This window comes from Eubalaena glacialis, chromosome 6 (assembly GCF_028564815.1).
Source record: "Eubalaena glacialis isolate mEubGla1 chromosome 6, mEubGla1.1.hap2.+ XY, whole genome shotgun sequence".
NCBI classification, from domain to species: Eukaryota; Metazoa; Chordata; class Mammalia; order Artiodactyla; family Balaenidae; genus Eubalaena; species Eubalaena glacialis.
The window spans coordinates 76,023,066-76,035,179 of record NC_083721.1 but is presented as its reverse complement, the minus strand read 5'-3'; the positions used below and the strand labels follow the sequence as shown (position 1 = coordinate 76,035,179).

Here is a 12,114-nt window from a genome sequence, read left to right as displayed (position 1 = left end):
CTGAGAGAGAGTGGTGCCGTTTTCATTCATTCATTAATTCAAAAGCTATAAGATTTGGAAACCAATTTTCTTACAATAAATAACTAACATTTACTTATGATTGTCTAGACCTCTTAAGCTTCCTTCCATTACATTTTCCATTGGTGTTAACAGTGAGATAATGGTTATTGCTTTTTTTTTTCTCCTCTCCTTTTTGAAAATGCTAACACATAGGTCATATGGCATAAAGAAGCAGTAGAGATGATCTGAATCATTAGCTCCTGAATACCAGGGTTCTAGGGTGTAATTTTATGTAGTTAAATATGTAATTCTCTACCCACCCCCCAACCCCCAACTATCTTCTCGATGGTGAACTCATTTAATTTGGGCTAGGAGAAAATCTCCACTGTTTTATTTTTTAGACAGAAAGCTGACAAATAAGCAGGCAGATAATAGGACCCTCTGCATTTGTGTGGGAGGGACATACTTTTATGTTGTAGATACATCTGCTAGTTTGGATATTTGCTGAGCTGTCAATTAGAATTAAATACTAAAATGACAAGATATACATCAAAATAGCTTTTTTTCTTTCCTTGTTATTTCAGAGGGTTATTCAGCACAATGCTTTAGAAGATCGGTCCATATCTGATAAACAGCAGTGGGATGCAGCTATTTATTTTATGGAAGAGGCTCTTCAGGCTCGTCTCAAGGACAGTAAGTAGGGACATGGGTTTTTGAGTTTTGAGTATTCTCAGTGGATAAAGAGTCATCTAACTTTAGTGAACATTGGTTTAAAAAAAAACAAAAACTAACATCTCAAGTTCTTTGTCAGTACTGTTCTAGTTGAATATTATTTGTGCAATTCTTTGGTCAACTGCTTGTAACTATTAAAAATGTTAAATTGGACACATGATATTTTTATGTACTTATATTCTAAAAAGCTGTAATTCAGACTGTTTTAGTGTTTGCTACTATACTTATGGGAACTTTATAAGCAATTATACTTTTCATAGATTCTAAACATATGTAATTAAATTCTTTCTTATATATGTACCCTATCAATTATATCGTTTTATTCTTTATTTCAACTGACTTCATATTGACACAGTGTTTTGAAGTGGTTAAGAAAGCAAGATAGTATTAGTTATAATTTATGTACCTGGTAAGTGATAAAATTCCTGATAAATTAAAAAAAATTTTTTTTAATTTTTCTAGCTGAAAATGCAATTGAAAATATGGTAGGTCCAGATTGGAAAAAGAGGTGGTTATACTGGAAGAATCGAACCCAAGAACAGGTAAAAACAAATCTTTGGCATTTTAATTCAGGCATTAAAATATAACCTCTGAATGCCTCTAAGCCAAGCTTAATAATTTCAAATATTTTATATCAGCCTTTCTAAAAGACAATAAATCTTTAGAAAAAACAGTAAACTACAAAAGAAAGTTTAAAAAAAAATGAGGTAGCTTTTTTTATTAAAAAGAGTGGTTGATTACTTTGTTCAAGTGCCTATTTGAGGTAAAATGAAGATTAAATTTATAAACAGAAGAAAAAATGACAAGGACTTCAGAGGATGTAGAATGAATGTGATTAGAATAAAAGATATAATGACTTTTTAAAAAACCTTATTCTATTAATATTATCACTGGATTTTTCTGTTAGTTGTCTATTTAAATTATTTTATTCTTTTGCATTTTTTGCTCCTGTGTTCACAAAATAAGCATAAAAATTCAGACAGGAAGTAGAATTATAGAATTCATATTATAAACATTTAATGATCACTTTAAAAGAACAAAATGGTAAAGGCAAGTATAAATAACTTTAGAAATGAATAAATAGAGGGAAAATGTGTAATCATTAAAATCCTCCCCCCCTTTCCCCCACCCATTTTTATTCTTTCCTTGCTGTTATGGCTTCTTTTCCTATTAGCATTGAGTCTTACACCACCATCTCCTTCTTATGTTAATTCCTTAAATAAAAGATTGTAAATAGAATATAGAATCAAAATACATAGATGAAGGACGTAATGAATAAGAAAAAGAGGTGGCATCCAATTTACTTTCCTTTCTTCCTTCCTTGAATCCATGTAATTAGAGAAATGAGACCATCAGATGTGTGTATATTGAGAGAGCAGATAAAGAGAATGAAAAATTACCAAATGACATATCATTCCTATTTTCTTCTTTTTTTATTTTTTTGTTTTTATTTTAAATACAGAGTTAATTATATAATCAACACCCTATTTTTTTCTGGTTTTATGCATTTCTTGTTTCATAAGATATCTATCAGATATAAGTCCCAGTTTGTCTTAAAATAGTGAAGGGACAGTCTTCCTCTTCTCTTTTTTTTCTGATATGATTTTTGTGGGAAAATGAGTCACTCAGAGACTGAAAAGAAGCTGAAGAAATGGACAGAGTTAGTGGTTGGGTCATGCATGTATTCAGAGTGCATCAGTTATCTCTGCTGTACAGATGGGCTGTGAGGAGGCGGTCTTTCAGAAAAGAATTCCTAGGGGATTCATCAGAGGTTTCTGACTTTGAGACAGGTAGAGGCATTGATTAGAAAGAACTGGTGTAAGGCAGATAAACTCCAAAGAAAAATGGTGTCTGACCTTTAAGGCTTAGTGAAAGTAGGCCTAATTAGGTCTAGAACAATCAATGATAGCAGAACTTGCCTCAGCAACTAGTAGTAAATATGCTTTGGCCAAACATTCTCAGAGAGGAATGATTCCTGGTTGTAAGTTACTTTCTCAGGAACTTGAACCCATAGGGAATCCCTTCAAGAGAAGCAGAGGAATTAGTTTTACTGCCAATGCAAGGATCTGTAGCCTAGAAGAGGAATTTGGAAACCCTTCAGAGAAGAGCTTCTCCTAGGGTTTCAGGGCAGCATGTGTAAGACTCAGTCTGACTGTAGAACAAACAGAGGCCATAGTTTGGAGTATAGAGGGGAGGGACAGGAGAACCGCTGGGGAGGTGTTTGTATACGCAGGTTTTGTTTTCTCTGTCAAAGCAAAGCGTCATGTCCGACTCACCGACTCAAGCTCTCCTCTAACCTCTCTAACCCTCCCACTCCCAGTTGAAAACCACTGGTCTAGACTTCATACCTGGAGTTTTCAGTGAGAAACAGATTCTAGAAGTTGAGAATATCCCTGGGTCCCACACTGCAAGTTTAGACAGCTGTGTAACAGTTCCTTTTCTTTTTGAGTTGGCAGGATTTAGCAGGAAAAGAAACTTAAGATTGTCCTTTGCTAAAGATGAGAAATCCATGTTCTGAAAACTATGTTTTGCTTTTATATTGTTACTTTTTCCTAATCTTCTGGGGAAAAACCATTCCTTTGAAACATTTTCACTTTGAGCTAAACTAATGGAAATCTTGGTCAGGATAAATGGGAGAGTGGTGTTCTCCTGAACAGCCAGCATGGTGGGAACAGGTGGGCAGGTGGCAGTGAAACAGGGCAGGAAGAGTGGGAGAATATAGTCGGAGTTTTCCTTCCTGTCTCAGACCAGATAGCAGAAGTGTAAGGAAACAGTGAAATTTCTCTTTATTAAATTTCTTCTAATGTTTTCAGAGAATATTATTTAGTAGTTCCATTTCCAAGCCATTTATTTGTGTTTCAGTGTTATTTTTATATAGATACTCAGATTCCATAGCTTGGTACAGTTTGGGGCAAAGTGCTATTTATGGTAGTAACTTGTTTAGAGTAATTAGTGAATTTGAAGCTAGTTTCCTGTACCATGCAGTTTTGAAAGAAGGATGGAAAAAATGAAAAGATAAAGTTAATTTGACACCGTACTGAGTCTTGCTTTCAGACTTACCACTAGTGTGTATGCTTTCCTCATTTGGTGAAGAGATCGTAAACAATTATAGAGAAGAGACTGGAAGTGAATTTAAGAATGTTGGGCACCTCACAGAAGCAATCTAAGAACGATTTTAATGAAAAGACTTTTTAAAAAAATCAGACTATGAATTTTGTATTTATCAGAAAAGGGGCATGTCAACAGGCACAGGGCCTTACAGTCATCCAGTTCTTAGATATGAGGCATTTATAGAACATTATCTCTTCCCATGTATATAGGGCACTTTTTCCTAGATTGAAATCATACCCTAAGGTCAAGAAAGGAAGTACATAGTAAGGTGCCTGATCCTGTAACTTGGACAGTAAAACATCTCAGCCAAAGTATCGATAAAATATAGCAAATAGGGCTAATCCCCTTACCCCCTTGCCCCCTCATACGTCCAGGTTGTTTTGCATTCATAAGCCGGGGTACTCTGGTTTTCCTTGTTTGTTGTGGTTGAGCTGTGTCACCAATCGTGCAAAAGTAATATATTTATTAAAATTGGGACTCTGTTTTTATAATTATGCCAAATCATGAACCATCTAAACACAGTCCTCTTTCAAACATTTCAAAGTGTGTTCACAATGAAACCAAGAATGAACTGGAGAAGATGTTGAAATGTAATGAGGAGCACCCAGCTTATCTTGCAAGTGATGAGATAACTACAGTCCGAAAGAACCTTGAATCCCGAGGAGTAGAAGTAGACCCAAGCTTGGTAATAAACTGCTGAAAAGCATGAACTTGCTTCCTTAGTCTTTGTTTCTTGTAGTAAAATGTTACTACTTCTGATGTATTACTTAGATATTTAAGTGCTTAATTGCACTTTGATCGTGTGTACTTTTGCTGACAAAAAGAACTTGGTCATTTTGAGTGTGGAAACAGTTGAAATTTTATTCTCAGTATTGCTTTAAGTATAATGCTTTAATTTGTAAATGGAGAACTTGAGACTTAGAAAAGGGAAGTTATCTGGGCAAATTCAGCACTAAGTTCTGGCAAAAGGGGAGGGACCCCACCCAGATCTCTGCACTACGTTACACTGTTTCAGATTACAGAATGAAATTTTTGCTTAAATATGGCTCACTTATATGTATGTTTTTTCAGTCAAATGTATCTTAATCAGGTATGAGTAAATTGGATAACTCCTTTGGGTTCTGTCTCATTTTCTTTCTTCATAATAAATATGAGGATATATAATTATAGTTTAGACTACTTTTGCTTACCTTCATGATGCTTATTTGGAGAAAATTTTAAAAAAAGCAATTGTGTTTCTGGGCCTGTGTTCCCTAGTTAGTTAGGGTGTAAGGGATCAAAACTTCATTTTAACATTAGCTTAAATTAGCTTAAGTGAACCCCATTTAGAAAAGTAATTCTAGTGAGGAAAACAATCATTTAAGAAGTTTCAGGACAATGCATAGATTCTTTTAAAGGTTTATTTGCTATTTATGTTTCTGCACTTGAGAAATGAGTATACTTAATTTAAAATCCACCAGAGGTCAGGAACAAGAAAAGAAAACTGATGAAAAGAAACAGTTAAAGCTGCTATACATCTCATTGTTTATAAATGGAAAATGAAATTAAAACTAATGATTACATGAAATTATTAGTTGAATATAGATTTCATTTATCCACATTGGTCCTAGCTCTTACTAACAGTAAGTTCTGTTCGGTTGGATACTTTTGAACTTTATAAGTGGTTAATACAATAGGAGGGACTTTATCCATATCTTAGGATATGGATTGGCTGTATATCTTAATTACTTTCTGTGAGTGAGAAAATATCAGGTTTTTTCCAAGAGAAACTATGTTCACTGCATTTTATGAAGCTATAAAATAGGTAGCAAAGTACTGTGATAAGAATAGTGGATGGGCTAGATGTCAGGAGATGTGAATTCCAGTACACTTCCATTCCATTAGCTAGTAATATTGCCTTTAGTTATTGGTATAATCTCAGCCCCCTTTTCTCATCTGTCAAATGGCGTTGATGCTGCTTGTTCTACTTTCTCAACATTATTTTTGTCGTGCTTGAAGAAAGACAATGGTGTGGAAGACCTCTGAACACCCTAACAGACTATATAGTAATAAAGTGGTGGGGGTCATATTCCTGAGGGAACAATGAAATTTCATAATGAGAAAGGAAATGTTGTTGGGTTGATAGACATGGTCTGAGACCAGCTTCCTAGTCTGACTCTGACCTCAGACAAGGCTCACAACCTCTTTTTGCCTTGGACACCTTACCTCTAACTAGAGGAAGATAATCTCCACCCTCTCTACTCTACAAGATGATTAATAATAATGCTTGTTAGAAACACTGCAAATGTTGAAGTATATAGACTGGTAAGGAGTCAGAGTACTAGTGCTCTAATCTTTATCTTGAAAAAAAATTTTTTAATGGATATAAAAAGTTGACAGAATAACAACATTGCCATTGGTTTTAATTAACTTTTTTATAAGTAAACTTTGTATTTGACTTTTCAGAATGTATTTGATAACCTGGAGAGCATACAGTAACTCTTTGGTCTGTTTTCTTTTTATTATTTTAGATCAAGGATACTTGGCACCAAGTTTATAGAAGACATTTCTTAAAAACAGCTCTAAACCATTGTAACCTTTGTCGAAGAGGCTTCTATTACTACCAGAGGCATTTTGTAGATTCTGAGGTAAGGTTTCCAAAAACAAAGAGAAATGTGTTTTAGTGATAGTTGTTTAATTGCTTAAAAGTAAGCTTGAGGTTTAGCATTAACTTTAAGTCTTTTGATCTTCTGAAAAAAAGTATGTGTAATTTATAGAGTGATATAACTTATTTTTTCAAAGATATTTACCACTTTTGTAGTAATTACATTTTACATACGTATCATCCCAGTGCATATTAGATTGTGTGCATATAATAGGCACTACACTACTTTTTAAAGATTTTTTTAAGAATTAACTTTATGTTAGAAAATAATACTTTCCCATTATAGAAAGTAAAAGGAATAAATAAATGTTAAAAAAAACATGCAAAAGGAAACAGTATTTTATAATCCCCTGACCTAGAAGTACTTTTAGTTAACATTTTTATGTATATCCATTCACCTCTTTCTATACATTTCGTACGTATGTGTGTGTAGATATATAACATAACCATTTATTTGCATAATAGAAATAATAATGCACTACATTTTTTATCATGCTTTTCCCCCCATATTATAATTCTTTCTTTATATCATGAAAATTTTTTTTTTTGTTTTTGAATTTTATCCTATTTATTTTTTTTATACAGCACGTTCTTATTAGTTATCTATTTTATACATATTAGTGTATATATGTCAATCCCAATCTCCCAATTCATCCCACCACCACCACCCATCTCCCTGCTTTCCCCACTTGGTGTCCATATGTTTGTTCTCTACATCTGTATCTCTATTTCTGCCTTGCAAACCAGTTCATCTGTACCATTTTTCTAGATTCCACATATATGCATTAATATACAACATTTGTTTTTCTCTTTCTGACTTACTTCACTCTGTTTGACAGTCTCCAGGTCTATCCACATCTCTACAAATGACCCAGTTTCGTTCCTTTTTATGGCTCAGTAATATTCCATTGTATATATGTCCCACATCTTCTTTATCCGTTCGTTTTTCGATGGGCATTTAGGTTGCTTCCATCCATAGCTGGCTATTGTAAATAGTGCTGCAGTGAACATTGGGGTGCATGTGTCTTTTTGAATTATGGTTTTCTCTGTGTATATGCCCAGTAGTGGGATTGCTGGGTCATATGGTAATTCTGTTTTTAGTTTTTTAAGGAACCTCCATACTATTCTCCATAGTGGCTGTATCAATTTACATTCCCACCAACAGTGCAAGAGTGTTCCCTTTTCTCCACACCCTCTCCAGCATTTGTTGTTTGTAGATTTTCTGATGATGCCGATTCTAACCGGTATGAGGTGATACCTCATTGTAGTTTTGATTTCCATTTCTCTAATAATTAGTGATGTTGAGCAGCTTTTCATGTGCCTCTTGGCCATCTGTATGTCTTCTTTGGAGAAATGTCTATTAAGGTCTTCTGCCCATTTTTGGATTGGGTTGTTTGTTTTTTTACTATTCAGCTGCATGAGCTGTTTATATATTTTGGAGATTAATGCTTTGTCCATTGATTCATTTGCAAATGTTTTCTCCCATTCTGAGGGTTGTCTTTTCATCTTGTTTATAGTTTCCTTGCGTGCAAAAGCTTTTAAGTTTCATTAGGTCCCATTTCTTTATTTTTGTTTTTATTTCCACTACTCTAGGAGGTGGGTCAAAAAAGATCTCGCTGTGATTTATGTCAAAGAGTGTTCTTCCTAGGTTTTCCTGTAAGAGTTTTAGAGTGTCTGGTCTTACATTTAGGTCTTTAATCCATTTTGAGTTTATTTTTGTGTATGGTGTTAGGGAGTGTTCTAATTTCATTCTTTTACATGTAGCTGTCCAGTTTTCCCAGCACCACTTATTGAAGAGACTGTCTTTTCTCCATTGTATATCCTTGCCTCCTTTGTCATAGATTAGTTGACCATAGGTGCGTGGGTTTATCTCTGGGCTTTCTATCCTGTTCCATTGATCTCTATTTCTGTTTTTGTGCCAGTACCATATTGTCTTGATTACTGTAACTTTGTATTGTAGTCTGAGGTCAGGGAGTCTGATTCCTCCAGCTCCATTTTTTCCCTCAGGATTGGTTTGGCTATTCGGGGTCTTTTGTGTCTCCATACAAATTTTAAGATTTTTTTTTTTGTTCTAGTTCTGTAAAAAATGCCATTGGTAGTTTGATAGGGATTGCATTGAATCTGTAGATTGCTTAGGTAATACAGTCATTTTCACAATATTGATTCTTCCAATCCAAGAACATGGTATATGTCTCCATCTGTTTGTGTCATCTTTGATTTCTTTCAGCAGTGTCTTACAGTTTTCTGAGTACAGGTCTTTTACCTCCTTAGGTAGGTTTATTCCCAGGTATTTTATTCTTTTTGTTTCAGTGGTGAATGGGATTGTTTCCTTAATTTCTCTTTCTGATCTTTCATTGTTAGTGTATAGGAATGCAAGAGATTTCTGTGCATTAATTTTGTAGCCTGCAACTTTACCAAATTCATTGATTAGCTCTAGTAGTTTTCTGGTGGCATCTTTAGGATTCTCTATGTATAGTATCATGTCATCTGCAAACAGTGACAGTTTTACTTCTTCTTTTCCAATTTGTATTCCTTTTATTTCTTTTTCTTCTCTGATTGCTGTGGCTAGGACTTCGAAAACTATGTTGAATAATAGTGGCGAGAGTGAATATCCTTGTCTTGTTCCCGATCTTAGAGGAAATGCTTTCAGTTTTTCACCATTGAGAATGATGTTTGCTGTGGGTTTATCATATATGGCCTTTATTATGTTGAGATAGGTTTCCTCTATGCCCACTTTCTGGAGAGTTTTCATCATGAATGGGTGTTGAATTTTGTCAAAAGCTTTTTCTGCATCTAGTGAGATGATCATATGGTTTTTATTCTTCAATTTGTTAATATGGTGTATCACATTGATTGATTTGCATATTTTGAAGAATCCTTGCATCCCTGGGATAAATCGCACTTCATCATGGTGTATGGTCCTTTCAATGTGTTGCTGGATTCTGTTTGCTAGGATTTTGTTGAGGATTTTTGCATCTAAATTCATCAGTGATATTGGTCTGTAATTTTCTTTTTTTGTAGTATCTTTGTCTGGTTTTGGTATCAGGGTAATGGTGGCCTTGTAGAATGAGTTTGGGAGTGTTCCTTACTCTGCAATTTTTGGGAAGAGTTTGAAAAGGATGGGTTTTAGCTCTTCTCTAAATGTTTGATAGAAATCGCCTGTGAAGCCATCTGGTCCTGGGCTTTTATTTGTTGGGAGATTTTTAATCACAGTTTCATTACTTGTAATTGGTCTGTTCATATTTTCTATTTCTTCTAGGTTCAGTCTTGGAAGCTTATACCTTTCTAAGAATTTGTCCATTTCTTCCAGGTTGTCCATTTTATTGGCATAGAGTTGCATGTAGTAGTCTCTTAGGATGCTTTGTATTTCTGCAGTGTCCGTTGTAACTTCTCCTTTTTCATTTCCAATTTTACTGATTTGAGTCCTCTCCCTCTTTTTCTTGATGCATCTGGCTAAAGGTTTATCAATTTTGTTTATCTTCTCAAAGAACCAGCTTTTAGTTTTATTGATCTTTGCTATTGTTTTCTTGTTTTTATTTCATTTATTTCTACTCTCATGTTTATTATTTCTTTCCTTCTACTAACTTTGGGTTTTGTTTGTTCTTCTTTCTCTAGTTCCTTTAGGTGTAACTTTAGGTTGTTTGTTGGAGATTTTTCTTGTTTCTTGAGGTAGGATTGTATTGCTATAAACTTCCCTCTTAGAACTGCTTTTGCTACATCGCATAGGTTTTGGTTTGTCGTGTTTTCGTTGTCATTTGTCTCTAGGTATTTTTTGATTTCCTCTTTGATTTCTTCAGTGATCTCTTGATTATTTAGTAACATTTTTTTTTAAATTTATTTTATTTATTTATTTATTTTTGGCTGCGTTGGGTCTTTGTTGCTGTGCACCGGCTTTCTCTAGTTGCGGTGAGCGGGGGCTACTCTTCGTTGTGGTTCACGGGCTTCTCATTGCAGTGGCTTCTCTTGTTGCAGAGCACGGGCTCTAGGTGCATGGGCTTCAGTAGTTGCAGCACGTGGGCTCAGTAGTTGTGGCTCACAGGCCCTAGAGCACAGGCTCAGTAGTTGTGGCACATGGGCTTAGTTGCTCTGCGGCATATGGGATCTTCCCAGACCAGGGCTTGAACCCGTGTCCCCTGCACTGGCAGGTGGATTCTTAACCACTGCGCCACCAGGGAAGCCCGTAGTAACATTTTTTAGCCTCCATGTGTTTATGTTGTTTACGTTTTTTTCCCTGTAATTTATTTCTAACCTCATAGTGTTGTGGTCGGAAAAAATGCTTGATATGATTTCAGTTTTTTTGAATTTACCAAGGCTTGATTTGTGACCCAAGATGTGATCTATCCTGGAGAATGTTCCATGTGCACTTGAGAAGAAAGTGTAATCTGCTGTGTTTGGATGGAATGTCCTATAAATAACCATTAAATCTATCTGGTCTGTTGTGTCATTTAAAGCTTGTGTTTCCTTATTAATTTTCTGTTTGGATGATGTGTCCCTTGGTGTAAGCGAGGTGTTAAAGTCCCCCACTATTGTGTTACTGTTGATTTCCTCTTTTATAGCTGTTAGCATTTGCCTTATGTATTGAGGTGCTCCTATGTTGAGTGCATATATATTTATAATTGTTATATCTTCTTCTTGGATTGATCCCTTGATCATATGTAGTGTCCTTCCTTGTCTCTTGTAACATTCTTTATTTTAAAGTCTATTTTATCTGATAAGAGTATTGCTACTCCAGCTTTCTTTTGATTTCCATTTACATGGAGTATCTTTTTCCATTGCCTCACTTTCAGTCTGTATGTGTCCCTAGTCTGAAGTGGGTCTCTTGTAGACAGCATATATATGGGTCTTGTTTTTGTATCCATTCAGTGAGCCTGTGTCTTTTGGTTGGAGCATTTAATCCATTCACATTTAAGGTAATTATCAATATGTATGTTCCTATTACCATTATGTTAATTGTTTTGGGTTTGTTTTTGCAGGTCCTTCTCTTGTGTTCCCCACTTAGAGAAGTTCCTTTAGCATTTGTTGTAGAGCTGGTTTGGTGGTGCTGAATTCTCTTAGCTTTTGCTTGTCTAAAGCTTTTGATTTCTCTGTCAAATCTGAATGAGATCCCTGCCGGGTAGAGTGATCTTGGTTATAGGTTCTTCCCTTGCATCACTATATCGTGCCACTCCCTTCTGGCCTACAGAGTTTCTGCTGAGAAATCAGCTGACAACCTTATGGGAATTCCCTTGTATGTTATTTGTTGCTTTTCCCTTGTTGCATTTAATATTTTTTCATTATCTTTAACTTTTGTCAACTTGATTACTTCGTGTCTTGCATGTTATCCTTCCTGGGACTCTCTGAGCTTCCTGAACTTAGGTGACTATTTCCTTTCCCATGTTAGGGAAGTTTTCAGCAATTATCTCTTCAAATATTTTCTCAGGCCCTTTCTTTCTCTCTTCTCCTTCTGGCACCCTATGATGCGAATGTTGGTGTGTTTAATGTTGTCCCAGAGGTCCCTTAGGCTGTCTTCATTTCTTTTCATTCTTTTTTCTTTATTGTGTTCCACGGCAGTGAATTCCACTATTTTATCTTCCAGATCACTTATCCGTTTTTCTGCCTCAGAAAATTTTCTGAGGCAGAAAATTCCT

The 12,114-nt window shown here is 35.2% G+C and overlaps 1 protein-coding gene across 5 annotated transcripts in view; it reads left to right on the top strand.

The window, feature by feature from the left end:
* The window catches only part of OPA1 (OPA1 mitochondrial dynamin like GTPase), a 94,455-nt gene that overhangs the window by 56,705 nt on the left and 25,636 nt on the right, over positions 1 to 12,114 (top strand). For all 5 annotated transcript variants that reach the window (XM_061193259.1, XM_061193262.1, XM_061193260.1 and 2 more), the window contains 4 exons: positions 585 to 693; positions 1,195 to 1,274; positions 4,388 to 4,528; positions 6,354 to 6,470. In XM_061193259.1, coding sequence (XP_061049242.1) covers positions 585 to 693; positions 1,195 to 1,274; positions 4,388 to 4,528; positions 6,354 to 6,470 — 447 coding nt within the window. The remainder of the gene's footprint in view (positions 1 to 584; positions 694 to 1,194; positions 1,275 to 4,387; positions 4,529 to 6,353; positions 6,471 to 12,114) is intronic.